The sequence below is a fragment of the Notamacropus eugenii genome, chromosome 5 (genome assembly GCF_028372415.1).
Source record: "Notamacropus eugenii isolate mMacEug1 chromosome 5, mMacEug1.pri_v2, whole genome shotgun sequence".
Taxonomy (NCBI): domain Eukaryota; kingdom Metazoa; phylum Chordata; class Mammalia; order Diprotodontia; family Macropodidae; genus Notamacropus; species Notamacropus eugenii.
The window spans coordinates 19,598,265-19,624,112 of NC_092876.1; the positions used below are offsets into that span (position 1 = coordinate 19,598,265).

General features: G+C 41.7%; 1 protein-coding gene across 1 annotated transcript in view; it reads right to left on the reverse strand.

The window, feature by feature from the left end:
* The window catches only part of LOC140508282 (uncharacterized), a 216,110-nt gene that overhangs the window by 70,547 nt on the left and 119,715 nt on the right, over positions 1-25,848 (reverse strand). Inside the window, 1 exon segment of the mRNA XM_072616081.1 lies at positions 936-25,754. Within this exon segment, the coding sequence (XP_072472182.1) occupies positions 936-1,041 (106 nt within the window). The 5' untranslated portion in view covers positions 1,042-25,754.

The following is a 25,848-nucleotide window of genomic DNA, read 5'->3' on the forward strand; positions in this document are numbered from 1 at the left end:
CCATCCCCCCTCCTCTCCTCCGGGGTCTCCCCGCAGGCCCCGTCCCTGCGGAGCCCGGTCCGGTCCGTGCGCTCGGACCGACCCTGACCCGGCGGCTCCGGCCATTTCTCACCGAATTCTCCTTCCACAAAGCGGGATCCCACGGACCCCACAGGACCGGACTCCCGTCCCACGCACGGACCGTGGACTCCCCTAGTGACCCCCCGGGACCGAGAGATGCCCACGGACCGAGAGATCCCCCCGGACCGAGAGACCCCCCCCACGGGACCGAGAGACCCCCACGGACCGAGAGATCCCCCCAGGGGACCGAGAGACCCCCACGGGACCGAGAGACCCCCCACAGACCGAGAGACCCCCACACACCGAGAGATCCCCCCAACGGGACCGAGAGACCCCCCCACGGGGCCGAGAGACCCCCACGGACCGAGAGATCCCCCCACGGGACCGAGAGACCCCCCCACGGGACCGAGAGATCCCCACGCGCGGGGGCTTCGGCCGCGGATCCAGGTCGGGATCCGACGTCCTCGAGGCTTCCTCGGGCCGTGAAGGAGGCGGGCACGTCCGAGGCCGCGGGCAGACTCCGGCCCGTCCTCGCGGAATCCCGGCCCGGGCTCCGGGCACCGAGCAGCCCCCGATCCCTGCGCGGGCCCTTCCTGCCTCTCACGCCTTCCCATGATGCCCCGCGACCTCGGACCCTGCCTTTGGGGACTAAGGGGCCCCGGACAGCCTGCCCCTCAAAGCGAGGCCCCCAGCACCGCCGGGTCTGCCCCTCCCCCCACATCCGGGTCTCCCCTTCCTGGGCCCCGGGGGGTCTCCCCAGGCTTCCCCCACGCCTCACTCTCCCAGTACAAGTTCCTGGGGTGGGACCCGGCCCGGCGAAGGAAATCTCGCGGGATTTCCCTTCGGGGCTCCCCACGCTGGGGCCCGACTCTCACCTGGTCCCGGCTCCGGGTCCGCCCGAACCTGCTCTTTGATCTCTGGGGCGGAGGGAATTCTGCAGAGCTTGAGACTATACGACCTACGCCGCCATCTTCCCAGCATCCTTTGCAGGACGTGGTCTCCTAGGCAACTGCAGACGCGGAAAGAGTCACGTGGAAAGGATTCCTGCCTGCAGAAAGCCTGAGAAACCTGAAGGATCAACTGCGGGGCTAGTGTCAGGAATGCGAGAGGCAAGGGCAGGGTGGGCAGAAAGACCAAAGAAAAAGAGAAGTCGGGAAAAGACTTGGAGGGAAAGGCCCAGGAAATGAGAACCTAAAATAGAAAATAACGTGAAGGGAAAACGGGAAAGGGGATTGCACGTGACAGGGAACTGAGGGGAAGAGGAAGGGGAAGGTTAAATACTTAGAGTGAAAAATTAAAAGGGATGAAGGAGCCAAAATCTGAGTCTCGGACTCACTTTAACGTGAGAGGAGGCGAGAAAGAGAAACCAGACTCAGGACTTTGAGGGAAAATTGAAAATAACCCAACAGCCAGCGGGGGAGGGGTCAGAAAACAAAACCCTGAGTCTCTTGTTTACAGGAAACACGTTTAAAAGCTTGTAAAAAGACAACGAATAGAAATAAACATCTGATAAAACGTGTTCCACTTCTTGGGGGAAACCAGACCAGCAGGATCCCACTCTTGCTGTCAGACTCAGCAAAAACCATCCTGACAAACACGGGAAGGGATAAGCTAGGAAAAGAAGATTCTGCAGCATCCACAGAGAGCCAAGCAAGAGCCACACGGACATGCCAGGCTCCCCAGCCTTGGCCTTTCCCTTGGACCCAGAACCATAGAAGGACAACACTTTACCAGTCCTGTCACCTCTGGATAAAGTCTCTCATAAAGATGAGAAAAACAAAGCAGACCTGAACAGGAGGCCTGAGAGACTAAAGCAAGGAGACTTATGTGTTTGCTGAATGGGAACTGATCAATAGATGTACTTCTCAACAATATATATGATCAGGTCAGGGAACGAAATGTTGAGGTTTGGGGTGTTTGGGACCCCAAAATACCAACAGCCAGGTACTGCTGAATGAATTCAACTCCAGCCTCCTCTGATACCTTCCCACCAATTCCCTGCTTTCCTTCTGATCTCCATTACATTGCTTTTACTTGTACAAAACCTTTTTAATTTAACCTAATCAAAATTATCTTTTTCACACCTCACACCCTTCCTTATCACTTGTTTATCCATGAGTTGTTCTTCTGTCCATAAGTCTAATAATCCACATTTTTCATGATCTTCAAATTTCTTGTTTCTCTCATTAAATATGTCTCATGTATCCATTTTGACATTATCTTGATAAATAATGTAGAATATTGATCTATGCATAATTTCTGCCATATTTCCTTCTGGTTTTCCCAACAATTTTTACCAGATAATGAATTCCTATCCCCAAATCTTAAGTCTTTACGCTTGTCAAATGCATGTTTCCTTTAACTATTTGCTGCTATAAATTGTACTTCTACCCTATTCTATTAATCTACCTTTCTGGTTCCTAGCCAGTACTACATCTGCCTTATAATGCAGTTTCAATGATCAAGTTCTACTGAACCTTTTCCCTTTATATTATTTTTTTATTTGTTCCATTCATGTTCTTGACCTTCTGTTCTTCCAAATGAATTTTGCAATGGTTTTTTTTCTAACTCAGTAAAACAAGGTTTTAATAATTTAATTGAGATCCCCTTGAAGATATAAATTAGCTCACATAAAATTGGCATTATTGTATTTGCCATGCCAACCCATGTTTGGGGTCATCCAAGCCTTCCTGTTCCTGGATAGTTACTAAGTGTGTTGAAAGGGTGTGAGGAAGTTTGACAGTATTCTCATACCCACGCCACTTTTAGTTATTTCTTCTATTCTTTTTTGGTTCTTCTTTGTTTAATCTCTTTGCCAGATTTGTGCCCTCCACTTGCAGATGACAGTTCAGGCTGGGTACCAACCACTCTCCAGGACCATGACCCATCATCCTCTGGACCTGGTATCGGCCAAGTTCCCAACCTTGGCTGCAGGCCCAACCCCTCAAATGGCAGTACTCTTGTAAGGCAAGGACAGCTCTATGTCCTCTCTCAGTATGAAGCAGTTTCAGTAGCTGAGACCTTCATCCCTCTGGCCCACTTGTTAATACAAGCACTACAACTGCTTAGGCTCCTTAAGAGTCAACCCAGTATGGCAAATCTTTAATAAGCTTTGTTTTTCTTTGACTTTAAGAAGGCTTGTGTCAAATTCATTCGGGCAGGATGTGGCATATCAGTATTTTGGGGTCCCCACCACCCCACCTCCTTTGTTGGATAGGCCACTTCAGGACCAGGAAGTGAATCATTTAGTCTTGGGTCTCCCTCCCCAAGAAATCCTCCCTTTCTCTCTAGAGAGAACTCTCCAGCAGCTTGCCCCTAACCTCAGGATGGGAGGCTGACTAGTAGAGGTGGGGAACAGCTCTGCATTTGGGATCAGGACTTGGATTAGAATCCAGCTGCCCAGGTTCCAGTACTAAACTTTACATTGTTTTAGATGTTAGATCTCTTTGACCTTCATAAAAGCCCTGCCAGAGAAGGGCTGTAATCCCCATTTCACACATTAGGAAACTGAAGGTGAGAGGGGTAGTGACTTTATCAGAGTCTTAGCCAGGACATGTCAGAGGGAGGATTCTCTCAGGTCTGATTCCAGGCCCTCTCCACTTAACCTTGACTGGTGAATCACTGAACCTCAGTGTTCTCTGTAAAACATGGGGTAGACTTGCCGATCTCTAGCTAAGTCCCTTTCAGGTTTCAGATATACATGCATTTCTGTGATTTGGAGATCAGCTCAGAGCAAAAATAAACACCAAAAAAACCCAAAGAAACTAACCACCAACTCAAGAATGTTGAGAATTGGATGGATTTCAGAAAATGATCTTGGAATTCCCAAATAGATCTATGACCCAGGCTGGAATTCTGGCTGTTTCTTAATGCCCCTGTGACCCTTGACAAATCAATGACCACTCTGAGCTTTGAAAAAAGTACTGGAGTGGTTTGCCATCTCCTTTTTACAGATGAGGAAACTGAGGCAAATACTGTTAAGGGACTTACCCAGGATCACACAGCTGGTGTTTGAGGTTGGCATATTGACTTAAGTCTGACCCTAGACCAGGCACTCTGTCTAGTTAAACACCCAGTAGGTACGTAATTGATGTATTATTGTCTGAAGGGGACATGGAAGTTGGTGATCTCTGAGGGTTCTCCTTATCTAAGATCTTAGGAGCCTTGGTGCTGTGACCCCTTTCAGCCCCAGCTCAGCTTTACTTCTAAGTGCCCAATGGGCAGAGACTGGAGTCTCCACAGCCAGGGAATTTATAGCTACTTCTTAAATGACTATGGATCTGCATCTTGGCTCTCAATTCCTCTTACCTCTCCCAGTGAATAAATGAAAAGTCAATTATTTAGCTTGTCCTTAATCCATGCCAGGATCTGCAGTAAGTGCTATAGATTCTATGACCAGAGTGCAGATCTGCTTCCCATTAACCTACCTGATTACAGGAGCTGGCCTTTGGAAAGCCTTTCCTGAAAATCCAATTCTTTTTGATTGCTGAGCCCGGGACTGCAGATGGAATTGTTGAGGTTTCAGGTGGTGGGGACCCCAAAATACCAACATGTCAGGTCCTGCTCAAATGAATTTGACACAAGCCTTCTTAAAGCCAAAGAAAAAAAGTTTATTAAGGATTCGTCATACTGGATTGACTCTTAAGGAACCTAAGCATTTGTAATGCTTGTATTAACAAGCAGACCAGATAGAATCTCAGCTAGACAGAGTCTGAGCTAGATTGAATCTGAGTGCCTTCATGAAGGTGAGATGGAACTTGATAATCATATAATATCATTTTTGGACTTTAATAAGGGACAGACCTTGAATTAATCACTCAGAAGAGCCTGGACATAACAGTCTCTTTGTTCTCTGAAGTAAACTCAGAGAATACCTCTTTCCATGTCAATCAAGAAGGCCAGATGGGGCTGACTTAGCATTCCTTATGAGACCCTGAACCTGAGACACTATCTTGAATAGTGGGACTTTTTTTTTTTATCTTGTTATGACATGTACATATGACATGATATAGAGAAAACACAGATGTTCTGAGTTGTAATTTCAATCGACACTTTGTCAATTCTCTTCTTTTATTGTATTTAGAACCTATCCAATTAAGAAATTCTTTTTCATGTATAGTTGATCACTCATGGAGACCATAAATCTGAAGGACACAGACAACCTCATATTGTCCTAAAACAGATTTAAGCCTGGTCATTCTTGTATTAGTCAGTCAGAAGTTTTTCTGGCTCCATGATCACATAAGCCCTGACTTCAAGGGAATAAACAATATGCATTCAGCCTGTTTGCCTTTTTTAACCAAACTTTCAGGTCGACAATTATGGTACCATGACTCGGATTGGAACTGATGAACTAGGAGGGAACACAGCTCCCCACTTTACTAAAGGCAAGAGACTTAGGTGAATCAGGATTCATTTTTCCTGAAGTCTTAAACCTTGACAGGATTGAGTAAGTCCTCCTATTTCCAGATTCCAAAGGATACACACTAGTTTGGTTGAAATCCACAAATTCTCTTTAAGCTAGCCTGGGGACTGGGACCATTTTGCATTACTTACATTTCCTTTGACTAATTAAGAAAATTAGTACAACTATTGCTAGTACTAGTGTCAACTAACTAAAGATAGCCTAAATTTTGTTGGTCATGATAGGGCTCTTTTGGACTGGTAAAAGTTACTTTATTTTGAAACCAAATTAAGTTGAAAGGGCAACAAAACATCCTTTAAGTGCTCTAATCTTGAAGAGGACCGTTACAATCCACCTACAGACTAGAGGCCTGCACCTATTCCCATGGGGCCTATTTCCTGAAGATAGTCAGAAATTTCGGGACACCATGGCTTCCCACCTCTCCAAAGACCATAGGGGTGCTCTGAGCAACGGTTGCATGTTCCACCCTTATTCTGTCAGGTCTTGAATCCTTGCAACCCCCTTTCCTCGAAATAAAATAGCTAATTCCTGATGGGGATTTCTAACAAATTTCTGATCCCCCCTCTGTGTTGTTTATTGTGAGCTCTGTTTGTATTTGTCCTGTGGTTAATTGTCTATTTGTCTGTCAGTGTATATCCCTGTCTGTATCGTGTGCTGTGAATGAGTCCTGTAAGATTTAAAATGCAGGCAGCCACAGACTTCTAAGAGCTGCAACTAGGGAAATAAACAAAACAACAACAACAACTTTAAGACTTTTCCTTGTTGTTCCAGTCTGGCCAAGCTGAAATTACAATGGAAAGTTAGTTGATCTTAGCTAAAATCATTTTAGCAGATTTTGTAGGTTTTGAGATTAATCATTAAAAAGTTCAGGAACTGATCATTTGAAATTACTGTGAAAGATGGAGCTCACCTTGCTAAAACACCCCCTGCTAATCCTGATGACTTAACATTCCCCACTCCCTCCCAGAGTTAAGAGAATATCTAAGAATGAGGATTTTTAATAGCCAAAAGGGTTCATGTTAACCCCTCTCATCCCAGATCAGATTAAGAGAAGAGAATGCAGGAGAAGTGTAGGGAAAACTTAAATCACATTTCCCCAACTGAAGAAAGGAAGTGTAGGGGCAGCAACTCACAGATTGGCAGTGATTCTATCAGTCCTGTGGCCTTGGGCCCACCCTTCTAGGTAAAGCTTGGAAATGTCACCTGGGTCCTACACATCCTGCCCACCTGTGGACAGCTGCAGATTGCTTCAGGCTTAGAAAATTCTGCAGCTGCGGGGGAAGGGAGAGGTGGATGGATCAGGCTTGTGGCTAGCATTCCCTAAATCCTGCCTACAAGAATCGTCACCACTTGGATGCCAGCCTTTCTGCTTTTGGTAGACTTCACATTTCTCTGTTTCAGTTCCTAAAATTTATTTTATCTCTGCTTGACCCGTTTCCTGATTTGTAAAATAAAAATAATAATGGTTGTTGCTATGGGATCAAAATGATTAATGATTGTAAAATGCTTAACATAATGACTGCCATATGTTACATACAACATTATTATCTCTCTCTCATGTAAGTGTTAACTTTGAAGTGGTTTTAATTGCCAAAAGTAATAAGATGAATAATTTCTATGGGTGATAATCTGGAAATGCAGCTGATATCATATGAAATCTATTGTTTGTGTTAAAACTGTATTTCTAAGATTGAATTTCTCCTAGATTGTGAAATCTGAGAGACAGCTGTGAGGTAGAAATGTTGCCAAAGGAATTTTATTTTGGTTCTTGTTGCATATGAATTGGGCTTTTTAAAAGATGTGATGAAATTAGATAATTTGATATTTACTGTGATAGCAGATTTTTTCATTTGAAATCTTGGCTATTATGAAAATATATGGTGGTTTAAAGTTATAGTTTCCATGAGTTATGCAAGATGATTTAGCAATGCATTGACCTAAAGTTCTTATAAAACTCTGTGCAGAAGGCTTCGCGTGGTAGAATCCCTATTGAGCAAATGAGAATCAATTTAAAAAAATAGGAGTGTGATTTTCAAGCCTGTTTCATCTGAAAGATATATTCATGTATGTCAATTTGAAGGTTTATGGACTATCTATGTGAAATGTCAGAATGTACTTAATTTCTAGTGATATATTTAAGGAAAAATGTTACTGTGATAAAGCTAAATTAAATGAATATGTCATTCTTGACTTCGAGGAACTAAATCTCTTTTCCATCACAAATGCCTTTTTGACAAATAACTTTGTGATATCCAGGAATTCTGTAATAACTAAGAATTTACGTTTTTTATAATACTTTCTGAATCTGTGTTTTTTACACCAACATAGTTTAATGAGTTCCAATTTTAAAGGTTTATTTTTGCTTTAAGGAGGAAGAAAGAGATATCTATCATTTTAAAAGTTTCCAATTAATTTTCTTCATAAAAGTTTAGGGAACATCAGAATAAATTTTAAACTATTTTTAAAGAAGGGGAAATAGTTTTAGAAGAAATGTTTTGAAAATTCTTGTGTGATTTTAGAAGGCCTGATAAATTGTCAAGGTATTTCACTGTTAAATTAATGTAATGAGCTATAAAACAGAAGATATCTTGCTGTTTTGATCTGAATTTGTAGTTACTCCATGGCCTTTGCAAAAGCTAAATTAACATTTGAATTTATCATATGTAAAAGACTTGAATCCTGGGGTAGCTTACCTTCCAGAATGAGAATAATTAGGGAAGAATAAGAAACTTGTGAAACAAAGATATAAACCCATCAACCTGTAAGGTTGATTAACCATTAACCTCTTTGCTTCCTAAAAGCTGGAATGGCATTCCAGTACAGTTAGGCTAGTAAATAGTAATAATGTGTGAGCTATCTTGTCTTATGGTTAAAATATAAAGGAAAGCTGAATAATCTGAATGATGGGATTGAGAGATCTGGAAAGATAAACAGAGGTTTAATTGAAAATGTGGAAGGCAGATGATAAGGTTTGGGAACTAATAGGGGTTATTCAAAGATCTCTTTCTTGTTCTTAGATAGTTGTTCTGAATACCTTCGTGTCAGTTTCAGATGGCTTAAATATGCTTAGATAGTGTGAGGGAGTATTTTAAGAAGATAGAAAAACTATGTAACTTGATTTGATAATTAATAGCTCAATCAAATTTGAGATGGCCCAATCTGAAGGATACCAGTCAATATTTGTTTGTTGTTTAAGATTGGGACTGCAATTTACTATTGTTTTAAGCTCTGATTACAGGAATAGTTGTCTAAGGTATCATAAGGTCGATTGGCATGTGCTGCAGGCAGGGAAAGGTGGATATCTGGAAAGGTTTTGGAAAAAACCCTGGACATGACCTAGGTAGGATCTTCCTAACTCTATTTCACAAATGTAAATGTGCTATTTCCTTTCTGAAAAAGGAAGTTCCCCACCTGATTACTCCTAAACCTTCCTTTCAGCACCTAATGAATATGATTGTCTGTCAGATAATGATTCATTGCTGGGATCAAACTGAACTAAGGAAGTTCTTTCCTTCTGTGAAGAGACATGACATTGTTCTTCTTTTTCTTTTACAGCCAATATCTAGAAGTAAGAAGTTCTATAAGTACAAAACTAAGTCTATTATTAAACAAATAGATGGAAATTGGAACATCTTTGAGTTGCTGTAATGGGATGCAAGAATGAATAGCTTACACTTTTAACGTATATTCATGGCCAAATAAATAATATGTGGAGATCACATCCTTCAAAGGAGGAAATGATTAGACCAGGTAATAAGACAAAGATGTAATGTGATAGATGTCTAATGAAAATGATAGCAAAATTTTGAGGAAAAGCAATAGGATCAGCCTGATTCCTCTAAGAATTATACACAGATGTATATGATTGGCTTCTAGAATTTATCGTGTTTTGGTAATAAGATCTCAAATTTGGTTTTTTTGCACATAAATTGTATAAGATAGTGGTAAAAGTAATTGAAATTATTTTTTCTTTTTTAAAGTATTTGTTCAATAATTTTAAAAGATAGATGAATTCATTTTATAATTGAACCCTCACATTTTAAAAGATTCTTATACCAGGTACAGGACTTAGGTAAGGATAGAACAGCAAATGTTATATAAACTGAAATTCTACGAAGTTTCCAAAAAATGGAGAACAAATTTTAAGTGATTGTACTAATTTATACTGTCGGAATTATCTGGGAACTATTAGATCTGAACCAGAGAAGCGGAACTCCCTTTTGAACTGTCCCAAGAATAAAAGCTATTGTCAAAGAAAGGATATCTAGGCATCAGGTAACTACATGAGACATCTAGGATTCAGAAAGTGATGTTTAAATGAATATTAAGAATGGATTACTGGGATACAAGGAACTTAATGTTAGTTAACATTGGAAATAATGATTGCCTTTATTTGTATGCTCCGTGTTTAATTTTCTTGTTTATCTTGGTGACATGTAAATCTCCCTTCTCAAAACTCGTCTATTGTGAGCCATCGTAGTTTCATCTGTACTTGACTTAATGTAAAACTGCAATTTTGTGAGCTGTGAGAAAAACTTTATTGTGTTGTTTGAATCTAGCCCTACACGGCTAGGAAACTGAAGCCATTTATTGTACTGTTTGAAACTAGCCTTGCGTGGCTGGGAAACTAAACTATTTCTATGTGCCTTTAGCCATGTTAACTACGTTGTACTGTTTCCTCTCAATTCTCAAATCATATGTTTTCTGAGACATGTTTTCCCTGACAGGTCTTCCTGACTATATGGACTCTTGGATCCCTCTGTAACATCTAGTGCCCCTGCTCCTGAGTGGATCCTGAGCCCACAGGAGACCTTGCCCTCTGGTTTCAAAAGGGCCTAAAAAAGACAACATCAGACTTGGACAGCTTTCCCAAGAGCTTTCCCTAGACCTGCGTGAAGGACAGCTCTCTCCCTATTTGAGCCCCTTGCATACACAGGGCTGCTTATTTAGAGGTTTTTCCATACCTTTGTTGGTCTACAGGAGAAGACTTCAGCTTGCCTTTGACCAAAAGGAGGAAATGACAACATTTAATATCATTTTTGGACTTTAATAAGGTCCAGAGCATGAATTAATCAATCAAAAGAATCTGGACCTGACAGTTTCCCTGTTCTCTGAAGTAAACTCAGAGAAAACCTCTTCTTTTGTCAACAAGCCCAGATGAGACTGACTTAGCATACTTTATGAGACCCTTAACCAGAGACTTTATCCTGTATAATTGGACTTTGTTCATATCCTAATACTTTGTGGACATATACCATGTTATGACATGTTAATGGTAAAGAAAACACAGATATCCTGGGTCATAATTTCAGTGGAAACATTGCAAACTCTCTTATCTTATTGTATTAAAAACCTATTTCAATTACGAAAATGCCTTTCTTGTTGGGGTGTAAGCTCAGTTTTCACGTGGACAGTCTTGGGCAGGTAAAAGTGAGGACTTCTAAACCTCAGAGTTCTCACGAGGCCCCCCAGGGAACAGCTGGGGATTGAGTTGTGAAACACAGGCTATCTCATGCATTTCCACCTCTTCTCAGTGGGAAACTTGCTGGGGAGAGCATCCCACCCTTGAGATTGGCCCGTGGTCTGAGCACACATGTTGTTAATTAGCTAGGGGCTGAGAGCACGCACGGTATTCACGTGCAAACTATGCGGTGGGAGAGCTTAAGTAGGGACAGGAAAGCCTGAAGGCCCTCTTCTGGATGCGGGGTCCCCTCCGGAGGCTCTTCTTGCTGTGGGGTCCTTAGAGGGAAGAGGCTCCCTCCCCTCTTCCACTCCCATCCTCTTGCTGTATGATCCTTGCCCCTTGGGAGAAGGATTCCTCTCACCTAAGGAAGAATTTCACCCTGCATATGGATACATAACTAAGACCCTGAATAAAGCCTAACCCTTGTTTGACTCTGGAAAGTCTCTTCTCTCAATACGTTTATCCAGTTGGCCACCTGGACCTGGACAAAAGGTAAGCAGACTCGGGTAGCCCATCGGCCTCTAGGCTGAACACTTTCTCATGGAATAGTTAAAAGACATATAGAAACCATAAATCTGAGAGACACAGATACTCTAGGATTGTCCTAAAACAGATGTAAGCCTAGTGATTCTTGTAACATTCAGAGATTTCCTTCTGGCTTTGGACATGTAACCTCTAACTTTAAGGGAATAAACAATATGCATTGAGCCTGTTTGCCTTTTTAACCAAACTTACAGGTTGATACCCCCATCTTTAAAAACATTTCCCTTAGCCTTCTCATCCCTAACTTTATCCTCTTTCCTCATTTTCACAGGTAAATGCTTAATCAAAAAGCCCCAACCTCTTTGTGAACCAGTTGGTAGTACAATGGGTACAACAGTGGCTTAGAGCCAAGGGAATCTGAGTTCAAATATGGCCTCAGACACTACTTGTGACTTTGAACCAGTGACTTAACCATTGTTTTCCTCAAAAAAAAGGAAAAGAACAAGTCCCAGTACTGGATTCTCTCTCCCTTTCCCACCCCCTTGCCTCCTTTTCCAACCTCCTGCAAGTCAGGTCTTATTCAATCAGATGAAAGCCATAGTCTCCTTATTGCTAAAGACCTTAGCCCCTCCTTTGCTTCTCCTGACTTGTCTGTATCCATTGTTATAGTCAGCCATCACTGCCTGTTGGATAAACACTTGTTCTGGGAGATTCTCTCTTTTCCTGGGTCTCCTCCTGCCTGTTGGACTGATAGCCAAGGGATCCATAAGTCCTTAGAAAGTCCTTTCTCTGATCTGACCTGGTCTGTTTTTCTCCTTGCCCACTTCCCTATGGGGGTAACTCTCCCTCAGTGCTGGGCCTGCTTTTTTGTAGCTAACTCTCAGTCACCTCTATGAAGGAAAATAGCTGCGTGGTACAGTGGGTAGTGCTGGACATAAGTCAACCTGAGTTCAAACCCTGACTCAGATACCCACCAACTGTTTCAGGTCACATGATCTCTTAACCTCAGTTTCCTCCTGTGTAGGTTCCAAACACTGCACTGGGGTGCAAAGGAGAAACAGTGCCTCACCTGAAGCAAGTTGAGGTTAGTGTTGGGAAATTCCTCAGCCCAGAGGTCCTAAGAACCTCCTGGAGAGAAACAACAATCATAAAAACTAGCATTTATACCACACCCATGTGCTTGGCACTGCTAAGCACTTGGCCAATGCAATCCTCAGAGCAGTCTTTGTGGGGAGGTGCCATTATTCTCTCCACTTTATAATTGAGGAAAGTGAAACCAACAGGTCTAGTGACTCATCCAGAATCACATAGCCAGGATATATAAACACTTGTTTTACAGTCTTCCCCAGATTGACACTGGGCCCTGGCACAGACTCTAATTCTCTGTCTCTCTGTCTTTGTCTCTCTGTTTCTGTCTCTGTGTCTCTGTCTGTCTGTCTGTCTGTCTGTCTCTCTCTCTCTCTCTCACACACACACACACACACACACACACACACACACACACACACACACAGAGTCTGTACCAAAAGCCCCAATGTCCCAGCCTATGAAAAGTTTCTATTCTCCTCAGAATAGGGAGACATGGATGATGGGTGAGCAGCAGAAGGTGGCCCTTGCTGGATGGATGACTGGGGGTCTTGGAGGAAGTAGGAAGCAGACTAGGAAGGCAGGAAGGGGGCTACTTCCAAAGATTTAATGGCCAACATGGAGAGGATTTTCTAGTTCCCTACATTAGTTGTAATTGGGAGCTTCTGCAGAGCAAGGAAATGAAACCAGTTCAGAGAAGTTTCTTTAGCAACCACCCTTCCCACCTGGCAAATATTCCTGGGAATTTTGTGCAATAGGGTGCCTGCTTTAAATGAGGTTGGAGGGCTATGAAGCAATGAGTTCTGATGAATTCATGTCCGTGTTCCCATTTCCAGGATGTTCCAAGAAAGACATGCTTCTGTCTTCAAGGCCTCACTACTGTCTCATCTTTTGTTTTAGCTCCTGGGGGTGGGGGAAGGGACTGAACAAGGAAGTTTGATCTCCAGGGAAGACAAGCCATCTCACTTGCCTCCCTGAAGCCAGATGGAAATAGAGGGGGTGGGGTCGGGGTCTGTAGGTTGTAGGGGACAGAACTTCCCCTGGCTTGTCCCAGTTGAATTCCTCTCTGTTAATAGAGATGATAAAGTTTTCGCACTGGGCATGTGACAGTCTGAGAAACTCCCACCAGAAAACACGGAGGGCAGTTGTGGTCTAGTCTGAATTACCTGAGGAGTGCTCCAAAAGTTCTAAGGATTGCCATCTGGGGTAGCTTTTCTCTTTTCTCTGAGGACTGTCCAGTTATTCTTAAAATGCTTGGCTGTCAAGGACAAGTAAGGAGTGCAGTGGATAGAGTCCTGGCCTTGGAGTCAGGTACACTTGAGTTGAAATCCAGTCCCAGACACTACCTAGCTGTGTGACCTTGGAGAAGTCACTTCACCCTGTTTGCCTCAGCTCCTCTCTGAAAAATGGGACCACACCAGAGAAGGAAATGGCAAACCACTCCAGTATCTCTGCTGAGAAAACACCATGAACTATGTCCATGGGATCAGGTAGAGTGGGACACCAGGAGTGACCCAACCACAACACATATTATTACTGCCATAGAGTCAGAAAAATTACTGGAGCTGGAGAAGACGCCAGAGGCCAGGCAATTCTGCTGCTGTCTTGAATTTCACATATCAAAAGTTGGGAATATCATCTTTCCTCCCTCAATGACTTCTTTTTAAAATTTACTTAGTATTTAATTATTCCCCACTTACATTTTAACATTTGTTTTTAAAACTTCCTCCCTCATTAACCTCCCCTCATTGAGAAGGCAAGCAATTCCATCTAGGTTACACATGTGCAGTCATGCAAAACATATCCATAATAGTTGTAAAGCTGGTTTTCCTCATAACTTCACAAACTGTATGTAACATTTTGCTCATATTTCTCAGTTAAGCAATGATGAACCATTCCTTGTATCAACATTGTTTTTAGACCAGTGCTTTATCACATCCATTTCACTGTCAGTACAGAATCCGTTATGATATCATCATTCTGTTAATGTGATTTTTTTTTAAAAAATCAATTTTAAGTTTCAGATTTACCTCCTTCCACTCTAACCCATTGAGAAGGCAAAAAATGGAAAAACCCGTTACAAACATGAAGTTGGGCAAAACAAATTTCCATGTTAGCAGTCTTCCACAGAGAAGAAAGAAAAAGAAAAGATACATTCCAGTCTTAGTCCGAGTCCATCAGTTCCCTTTCTGGAAGAGAGAATGCTATAAGGCCTTAGCCTGAAAGGGCCAGGGTCTCCCACTGCATCTTGGGCCATCTCCAGCCATCCTGATGGATATCAGGCCACTGGACCCAGATGGCTCAGGGTGAGAAAGTGAGATTGGTGACCTTGCACGACCCTTGCTCACTCAAACGAAAGTGAACTGCACGGCAAGGCAAGTCCTGTCATCATCTTGACGTCATGGTCCTCTTTGAGAACAAAGGACAAGCACAACAACAACCCATAACAGCCACGTTGTGGATGAAAACAGACAAAGCACCACAAGAAAAATGAACATGACAAAAAACCAAACCTGCTTCATGAAGTATTCAGATACCATCAGTTCTTTCTCTGGGAATGGACAGCATTTTTCATCCTAAGTCCTTCGGAGTTGTCACAGAGCCTTGTATTGCTGACAACAGCCAAGTCATTCACCACTGATTATCTTACAGTACCACTGTTGCTTTGTACCCAGTTCATTTCACTTTGCTTCAACACATGTAAATCTTTCTTGGTTTTCCTGAGAGCATCCTGCTCATCATTTCATCTAGTACAATAGTATTCCATCATAATTACATACCACAGTTTATTCAGCCGTTCCCGAGGTGATGGGCATTCCCTCACCTTCTAATTCTTTACCCCCAGAAAAGAGCTGCTATAAATCTTGTTGTTCCTACAGGTCCTTTTCCTTTTTGTTTTTTAACTCTTTTGGGATACAGACCTACTAGTGGTATTGCTAGGTCAAATGGCATGCTTGTTTTACAGTCCTTTGGCATAGTTTCAAATTGCTCTATAGAATGATTTAATCAATTTACAACACTTACACCAGTACATGAATGTCTCACTTTCCCCACTTTTGCTCCCCCTTTTGAATTTATATGCTTATTTTCAGTTACCCATGTTACAATTCTGTAGATACCAGTTGCCCCACCAAGCAATGTAATGAATACGAAAGATCTTGGGGCAGAATGTAATGGTAATTTAAATGGGAAGATATTCCCATTCATTAATAGGCCCATGTGACCTGCTTAAATTACATGGAAGCCTAAGTCACATGCAGTGGGAGGAGCTCACTTAATGGGTGGAACAGTAAGGGTGGAGCAGAACTGGGAGGATGTTGGTGAGAGAAGGTAGAGTGGAGGGAGGAGAGGACACAGGCAAGCAGATAGCTAGGCTCTGGAGTGTTTGTGGGAAGGCCCCAGCAAGGTGGGGTGGGGGGTGGGCTTGAGAATGTCCATGTCCCTTGCGGTGATGACGTGTATTGGCTTCTTGGTTATTATGTTGGATTTGGCTTTCTGATAGCTGACTAAATGTTTTGGTTCTGTCTTCCATGTGGAGAGTCTGTTATATTAAGTGATTCAGAATTGCACCAGCATATTCATAGGCACTGTAGGCACTGTGAATGTTGGATTGGTGCTTCAAGCACATACCTGCTACCTATTCCATTGGAAAAAGCGTTGTATATTAAAACATTTTCTCCAGGTTTGTTTTATTACATCATGATTCTCACTGCAAATAGAAAGCATTTTGCTTTCCTCAAGTCCATGGGGTTCTTAGAGAGTGATTTCACATGTTGGCTTTGACATTCCTAAAAGTTATATGACTTTTAGGCAAATCCCTTCTCTGGTCTTCAGTTTCCTCTTCTCAGTACATGACAGTTGGACTAGATGAATTCTGGAGTCTCTTTTGGCTCTCAGTCATGGGACTGCTGATGGTTTAGCATTTGGTGACGTTCCAGCATGTGGTTGTGGACTTCACTGAGGAGGAGTGGTGCATCTCAGAACATTCTAAAAAATAGGTATACAAGGAGGTTTTGCTGGAAAATATCCAGAACCTAAATCTTCTGGATGTCATCAATGTGGAAAGGCTTTCACACAGACTTCCAGTCTTGCTAAACATCAGAAACGCCACAATCAAGAGAAGTTTTATGGATGTTAACAATGTGAAAAGGCTTTCAGATTCACCTTCAGTCTTACTTTATATCAGAGAATTCACACTGGGGAGAAACCCTAGGAACTTCATTCATCCTATGTTAGGGCAGGATATAATTATTGTGTTCATGTGATAATAATTCTTAGCAATGTTGGTCAAAATCATACAGAACTCATTAACCTTTTCATACATACAATATAACTGCTGGAGGCAAAAGTCACCACAGGGACATGTGTTCTAAATTGTATCTTAGTAAGTATTTGATAGGTTTAAAAACTCCCCACTTGGTCTGTTCTATAGGTAGGCTAAAGGAAGGTGGAGTACATTTGGTGGGCTTCACAGCACAGCTTGCCAGTAGGAGTTAAAAATATTTAATTCACTGAGTCAGTAGAAGGGAGCAACTACTACAGAAAATGTTGGGGAAGAAAGCTCGTTAAATGTTGGATAAGGAGGACAATCAGCACAAATAGAATGTTTTGGAGTCTTACATGAAGACAGTGAGCACTCATTTACACCCAGTGAATATCTGGTTCAAAAATTTAACTTTACTCTGTGCTAATTACTAAAAGATATAATCTCATGATATCCTGAATGATCACAGATGAAATTCACTTATTACTTAAAGTTTAACACATCAGTTTCCTTACTTTGGCTGGGACCTACTGCCTAAACTGCAGCTTTACATTCTGTGAACACTGTGAGCAGGGCTGGGGAGATCTTTGCACAGGTTAAGGAAGAAGTCCAAGAGAAGATAACAGACCAAGGTCTCTTAAAAGATTTTTCTATTCTTTTCTCCCAATAGACAGTCATTTTTCACATATTTTGTTACATTCCATAAAAAATACATTCAATATCTAATAGCATTGGGATCCATGGTAACCTAACCCACTTTTTTTTAAAGTTATAAGACAAGAAAAAAAGAGTTCCATAGAATGCATTGTCAAAAGATGTTACAGGGAAAATCAGTCATCCTGTCTCCCTCGATATTTTTGTAATCATATCTAATGACATCAAAAAGCCATTATTTAGTATGGAGTAAGTACAGTTAATTAAAGAAGAAGCAGTAGTTCACTTCTACAGCTTTTACCCCATGCCTGGCTCTTTTCCTAATGAATTTCATGTAGCTGTGAGGTCTTCCACCCAGTCTGCACTTGACTTCCTCTGCTTCTAGGTGCCATACCACTTCCTCTCTCTCCAGGATTTAAACCTGCTACTTCGAAGTTCACCCTGGTAGATGATATTGCTGCCCTCGTTGTTAACAACTGCTCCAGAATGTGCAAAGATGGCTTTGCAGGAGACAGGGCCCCTCGGATTGTCTTCCCTTTCATTGCTGGGGATCCCAGACATCAAAGTGTGATGGTGAGTATGGGTCAGAAAGACAGCTCTATGGGCAATGAAGTCCAGAGCAAGAGAGGTATTCTCACCCTGAAACACTCCATTGAACGTGGAATTGTCACTCCATACTTATTTCTCTAGATGTGGACAGCATTTTCCATCAGAAGTCTTTTTGAATTGTCTTGGAATATTGCATTGCTGAGAACAGCTAAGTGCAATAAAGAACCTCATCACACAACGTCCATTCAACATTAGTTCATGCAAGCCCTTCCAGGTTTTTCTGAAGTCTGTCTACTAATCATTTTTTAAAAATTCGTTTATTTTTAGTTTTCAATCATCATTTCCTTAAGTCTTAAATTTTCTCCCCCTCCCTCCCTAAAACAGCATGCAATCTTATATGGGTTCTACACATACATTCTTATTAAACACATTTTCCCATTAGTCATATTGCACAGAAGAATAAAAATGAATGGGAGAAACAATCAGAAAACCCAAAACAAAACATACACAAGAGAAAAGAGTCTGCTTCATTCTGCATTCCAATTCCATAGTTCTTTCTCTGGATAAGGATGGCATTTTGCCTCAAGAGTCCTTTGGGAATATTTTGAGTCCTTGTATTCCTGTGAAGGGCTAAGTCTACCAGAAAAATTCCTCACACACTGTGGTTGTTGCTATGTATAAAGTCCTCCTGCTTCTGCTCCTTTCACTCGGCATCAGTTCATATGAGTCCTTCCAGGCCTCTCTGAAGTCTTCCTGTTCATCATTTCTTATAGTACAATAGCACTTCATTACATTCATATAGCACAATGTGTTCAGCCATTCCCCAGTTGATGGGCATCCCCTTGATTTCCAGTTCTTGGCCACCACAAAGAGAGCTGCTATAAACAGTTTTTGTACATGTGGAACCTTTTCCCATTTTTATGATCTCTTTGGGATACAGTCCTAGAGGCAATATTGCTAGGTCAAAGGGTATGAATATTTTTGTAGCCCTTTGGGCATAGTTCCAAAGTGCTCCCCAGAATGGTTGGATCAGATCACAACTCTGCCAACAATGTATTAGTGTTCCACCTCTCCCACATCTTCTCCAGTGTTTATCATCTTCCTGTTTTGTCATGTTAGCCAATCTGATAGGTGTGATGTGGTACCTCAGAGTTGTTTTGATTTGTGTCTCTCTAATCAATAGTGATTTACAGCCCTTTTTCATATGACTATAGATAGCTTTAATTTCTTCCTCTGAAAACTGCCTGTTCATGTCCTTTGATCATTTATCAATTGGGGAATGACTTGTATTCTTGTAAATTTGATTCAGTTCTCTACATAATTTTTAGAAATGAGGCCTTTACCTCAGACACTAGTTGCAAAAATTCTTTCCCAGTTTTCTACTTCCCTCCTAATCTTGAGTGGATTGTGTTTGTGCAAAACCTTTTCCATTTAATGTAAACACAATTCTCCATTTTGCACTTCAAAATATTCTCTATTTCTTGTTTGTCCATAAATTTCTCCATTCTCCATAAATATGACAAATACACTATTCTTTGCTCCCCTAATTTGTTTATAGTATCAGCCTTTATACCTACATCATGTATTCATTTGGACTTGATTTTTTGTATGGTGTCAGCCATTCGTCTATGCCCAATGTCTAGCACGCTGGTATCCAGTTTTTCCATCAGGCTTTGTCAAACAATGAGATTTTATCCCAGAAGCAAGGGTCCTTGGATTTATCATACAGTGGACTATTATATTCATTGACTACTGTGTCTTGAGTACCTAAGCTATTCCACCGATCTAGTCCTCTATTTCTGAGCCAGTCCCAAGTGGTTTTGATGATTGCTGCTTTGTAATACAATCTGAGATCTGGTAGGGCTAGACCACCTTACCTAACATTTACTTTCATTAATTCCCTTCATGTACTGGACTTTTTGTTCTTCTGGATATATTTTGATGTTAATTTTTTTTAACTCTAGAAAATAATTTTCTGGTAGTTTGATTGTTGTGGCACTGAATAAGTAAATTAATTTCGATAGAATTGTCATTTTCATTATATTAGCTTGGCCAACCCATGAGCAACTGATGTTTTTCCAATTATTTAGATTTGACTTTATGTGTGCAAAACGTGCTTTGTAATTGCATTCATATCGTCCCTGTGTTTGTTTTGGCAAATAGACTGCCAGATATTTTATAGTGTCTACTATAGTTTTAAATAGGATTTCTCTTTCTATCTCTTGCTGTTGGACTTTGTTAGTAATATATGGCAATACATATGATTTATGTGGGTTTATTTCATAACCTGTAACTTTGCCAAAGATATTTCTTAGTGCAAGTAGTTTTTCACTTGATTCTCTAGGATTCTCTAAGGATATCATTATGTCATCTGCAAAGAGTGATAACTTGGATTCTTTTTTGCCTGTTTCAATTCCCTCAAGTTCTTTTTCTCCTCTTATTGCTAAAGCTAACATTTCAAGTGCTATGTTAAATAACAGTGATGATAATGGACATCCTTGTTTCACCCCTGATCTTATTGGAAATGCATCTAACTTATCCCCATTACATATCATGCTTGCTGATGGTTTTAGGTAGATGCTGCTTATCATTTTAATTAAGTCTCCATTTATTCCTATGCTCTCCAGTGTTTTCTATAGAAATTGGTGTTATATTTTGTCAAAAACTTTTTCTGCAACTATTGAGATAATCATGTTTTCTGTTAGTATTACTGTTGATATTATCAATAATGCTGACAGTTTTTCTAATATTGAAGCAGCCCTACATTCCTGGTATAAATCCTACCCGATCATAATGTATTCTTCTCAGGATGAGTTGCTGCATTCTCTTTGCTAATATTTTATTTAAAATTTTTGCATCTATATTCATTAGAGATATTGTTCTAAAATTTTCATTCTCAGTCTTGGTTCTTTCTGGTTTAGCTATCAGAACCATATTTGTATCATAAAAAGAATTTGGTAGGACTCTTTGCCAATTTTCCCAAATAGTGTACAAATTATTTGAATTAACTGTTCTTTCAACGTTTGACAGAATTCACTTGTAAATCCATCTGGCCCTGGAAATTTTTTTCTAGGGAGTTTATTGATGGATTCTTCAATTTCTATTTCTGAGATGAGGTTATTTAAGTATTCAACTTCTTCTTCTCCTAAACTGGGAAATTTATATTTTTTAAAATATTCATCCATCTCATTTAGATTGTCAAATTCATGGGCCTATAGTTGAGCAAAGTAATTTCTAATTATTGTTTTAATTTCCTTCTCATTGGAGGTGAGTTCACACTTTTCTTTTTTGATATTGGTAATCTGGTGTTCTTTCTCTTTTTTAAATCATATTGACCAAAGGTTTATCCATTTTATTGTTTCTCTTTTCATAAAACCAACTCCTAGTTTTAGTTACTAGTTCAATAGTTACTTAATTTCAGTTTTATTCATCTCTCCTTTGGTTTTCAGTATTTCTAATTTGGTATTTCCTTGGGGATTTTCAGTTTGTTCTTTTTCTAGCTTTTTCACCTGCATGCCCAAATCATTGATCTCCTCTTTCTCCATTTTATTCATGTATGAATTCAATAATATAAAACTTCCCTTAAGTACTGCTTTTGCAACATCCTATAAGATTTGGTGTGTTGTCTCATTATTGTCATTCTCTTGAATGAAGTTATTGATTGTTTCTTTGATTTGTTTTTTAATCCACTCATTCTTTTGGATTAGATTACTTAGTTTCCAATTAATTTCGATCAATCTTTCCATGACTTTTTATTATATACAATTTTTATTGCATTATTATCTGAGAAGATGCATTACTGATCATCATTTCTTATGGAAGTACTCCATTCTAATGTACCACAACTAATTCAGCCATTTCCCAATCAATGAGCATTCCCTCAAAAGTAAAAGCAATCTCCATCCTCCTGGACCTTATCTGGTAATGGGGAGTCATGGGCAGGGAAGGGCTTAATGGTTGTAAAATTTACTGGATTGTGCAATGGGGCCTTAGGGCATAGATTGACACTCATTAAACAGGTAGTGGGGCAGAGTGGGTATTGATCTTGGTTCTTGTGAGCTGAATTGGAGGAGAAGGAAAGTCTGAGGATGAAAATGAAGCCAGAAGCCAGAATACACACACACACACACACACACACACACACACACACACACACACACACACTGTGGTTTGGGTTTGCTAGGAACCATGAAATGTCAGGATAAAGGGCAAGTCTACCTGGAAAGAATTCAAGCACTTTACTCAAAGTGGCAAGGTTTATTGGAATGCCAATAGAAGCAGGCTAGATTCCTGCTTCTGGATTTAAAAATGGGAACAGTTGAAAAATCTGGATGAGATTAAGGAGGGCTAAATAACCTGGGGTGGCCCAAGGTGGTCTGGAGTTAAGTGGTCTGGGGTGGGTTGGAGGGCCACAGTGAAAGGACTATTGGGTATCTAGGTGGACTGGGCTGGGCTAGATGCCAGGGAGTTATTGGAAAATTCAGGAAATGGGATGCTGAAATGTATGGGAAAATTCAGGTTCCAGGTCCCATCTCTCCATCATTCCCCCCTCAATCAAATGGGACCCAAAATCTTTTGGGGGTAAGGGGAGAACATCTTGGCTTGGCAAACAGTTGTCCTTGCCTTGAAGGGGTCCAGGAAGAAGGTTGCCTGGAATAAAGCACAAGCTGCATCCAGGGTGAGATGAGCATGGGCAGGTACTTATTCTTTGCTACCCACTATAGGTGAATGGGGTATATTGTGGAAGATAAAAATCTGACAAACAAGTTTGATATGTTGGGTCCAGATACAGGGAGAATTAAAAGTGTGAGAATGGAGGAAATGAAAGAAGGAAAGCTAGAGCCCCATTAGAATCATTCCCATTTGACATGGCAGGGGAGGAGCTAAGATGGCAGAGTAGAAAGACACACATATGCTAGCTCCGAACCCACAGCCCATAAAACATCTGTAAAGAAGAACTCCCAACAAATTCTGGAGCAGCAGAAGCCACAGAACAACAGAGCAGACGAGATTTCTGTTCCAGAGAGCCCTGAAAACCTGATGCAAAAGGTCCGTCGCGCACCAGACCCAGAGCAGAGCCCAGCCCTGCCTTGGCCGTGCAGCACCAAGTGGAGCAGATCCAAGAAGGCTTTAGGGATGGAATCTTCAGCAGCCACGCAGGTCCCTCCACCCACAGGCACTGGGGGTGAGTGAGTCTTTTTGGCTTGCCAAGAGGGGAGTGGGGTGTCTCCATAACTCAGGCCCCCTCAGGAGGCAGCAGCGGGGGCTGCAGCAGACAGGAGCTCCCCAAGCAGGAAGGAGCCTGGATCTATTGTTGAAGGTCTCTGCATAAACCCCCTGAGGGAACTGAGCCCCGTGTGGCGGCCCTGCCCCCACCTGAGCACCTGAACTTAATCTCACACTGAATAGCAGCCCTCCTCCCGCCCAAAGCCCTGAGGCTGGGAAGCAGCATTTGAATCTCAGACTCCAAGCGCTGGCTGGGTGGATCTGGAGGCCAAGTGGGTGTGAAGAGGATGCTCAGAAGTCAAGTCACTGGCTGGGAAAATGCCAAGAAAAGGGAAAAGAAATAAGACCATAGAAGGTTACTTTCTTGGTGAACAGGTATTTCCTCCCTTCCTTTCTGATGAGGAAGAACAATGCTTACCATCAGGGAAAGACACAGAAGTCAAGGCTTCTGTATCCCACACAGACAAACTAAATATACCATGGGCTCAGGCCATGGAAGAGCTCAAAAAGGATTTTGAAAATCAAGAGAGGTGGAGGAAAAACTGGGAAGAGAAATGAGAGAGATGAAAGAAAAGTATGAGAAGCAGGTCAACACCTTGCTAAAGGAGACCCCAAAAAAATGCTTAAGAAAATTATGTTTGTAAGAAACACTCTAAACAAAGTACAATACTTGTGAAATAAGGAATGATTTTTGTTAACTTTTATGTTCATTTCAGGTTAGATCCTAAGGGATGGCTACTACAGTTACATAGACCAAGGAAACTCTTTTTACATGTTCAAAATTCGAATCCCCTGCCCTGGCATCCACTGGCTAGAAGAAGCCTGAACACCTCCCTTCATCTTCTCTCTGACAAGCTTCCCCTCAAACAGCTCATCAACCCTGTGAACAAATTTCTGACCTTTTACCTGATCACGAGCCTGTTTCTGCCAGGTCAAAACTCTGATTAGCTGAGATCACACAAAGCTGGGAGGAGTTTTAATCCCATGGAAACAGAATTCCTTCTTTTGTTTCCTACAAGTTGCTGTGAGGTCATTTTATTCCCCACTCCTCAATCTCTGCACTTCTCTCAATGAAAGCCCCTGTCCTTCTAGTCATTCTCTCATCTCATCCTTAAATGAACAAACATAAAACTATACCCTCCTCTTTCCCCCCAGCACTGGCCTATTTTCAAAAATTGGTCCAAGAAGCCTTGTTGGCCAGGCACATATAAGATGCTGGATTTATTTTTTATCATTTTATAGATTTGTAGTTATGTCTGCCTCTTTGGGACTTGTCTTGGGTATTCTTGGAAAAAATACTAGAGTGATTTCCCATCTACTCCAGTTCATTTCACAATCCAGAAAAATCAGATAAATAGGGTTAAGTGACTTATCCAGGGTCACACAACTAGTGTCTGAGGTTGGATTTGAAGTTAGGTCTTCCTGATTCCAGATCAAGCACTCAGTTCACTGCATAATTAATGTTTATGGTTTGACTGGCCTGTTCAACCTTATTGGCTTGAGGGGGGCATGGAAGGTGGTGATCTCTCAGGTTCTTTCTTAATCTAAGAATCTAGGAACCTTGGTTAGGTGACCCTGACCTGCCCCAGTTCAGCCTTATTTCTAAGTGCCCAGTGCGCAAGGGATTGGCGTTCCCATGAGGCACGGAATCTGTGGCTACCTCTTTAAAGCCTGGGGACCCAGAACTTGGTTCTCAATTCCTCTTACATCCCCTGATGAATGAATGAAGCCATTTATTCAGCTCTCATTATTCCATGCCAGGATTTGCAGTAAGTGCTATAGATTGTATGAATAGAGTGCAGATGTGCCCCCATTACCCCCCACTAATAACAGCTGCTGACCTTTGGAAACCACTTCCTGAAAATGCAAGTCTTTTTGATTGCTGAGCCCCAGAATGCAGATGGAATGGACATGTGGGGTTGGGTAATGGTCCTTCCTTCCACCTCTGACCTTTGCTCCACTTGGATTAGCATTTCTTACTCCCTCATGCCAACCCATCAACTCACATTCCATTTTCCCCCCCCTTTTTTTAGGGCCTTTCTTCCTCCACTCACTCACCATTCCACTTTTACAGAACGAGAAACTGAGGAAGCCAGAGATGAAGTGACTTGCCCAGGGTACGTTGCCAGCCATTGTCAGAGGCCCTACTGGAACTCAGGTCTTCCTGATTGCATCCACTTTTCCCTTCCAGGGATTCAGATGAAGGTCTGTGATCTTGAACGCAGTCCTACTGGGTCCCGAGGGGTGGCCAGCAGTGAATGTGAATGAAACTGGGCTGAAAGAATATTAAATTAGCAAAGCTTGTCACAAGCAGGGGTTCCTAGAAGGGTCTTTTTGTCCACCCTTGCTGGGGCACATGCAGTGACCTTGCCTTGATTCCAGTAACAGTAGTGATCAGTGGCAGGGCCAGGATCTGAACCCAGGACTCAGCAGTCTAAGGCCAGTGGGCAGTGGGTTTGCTTCTCATTGCTTCTTGCCAGCTCTCACACATATGTATATGTGCTCAGACATGGTTGTACACACTGAGACAAATCACAAACCATCTGTAAAGGTAGAGAAAGAAAAACTCTGTCCTTCAAGAACATGCATTTTTAGGTGTCCTGGAGGGCAGAGGGATCCTAGCAGAAGACTGAGGTG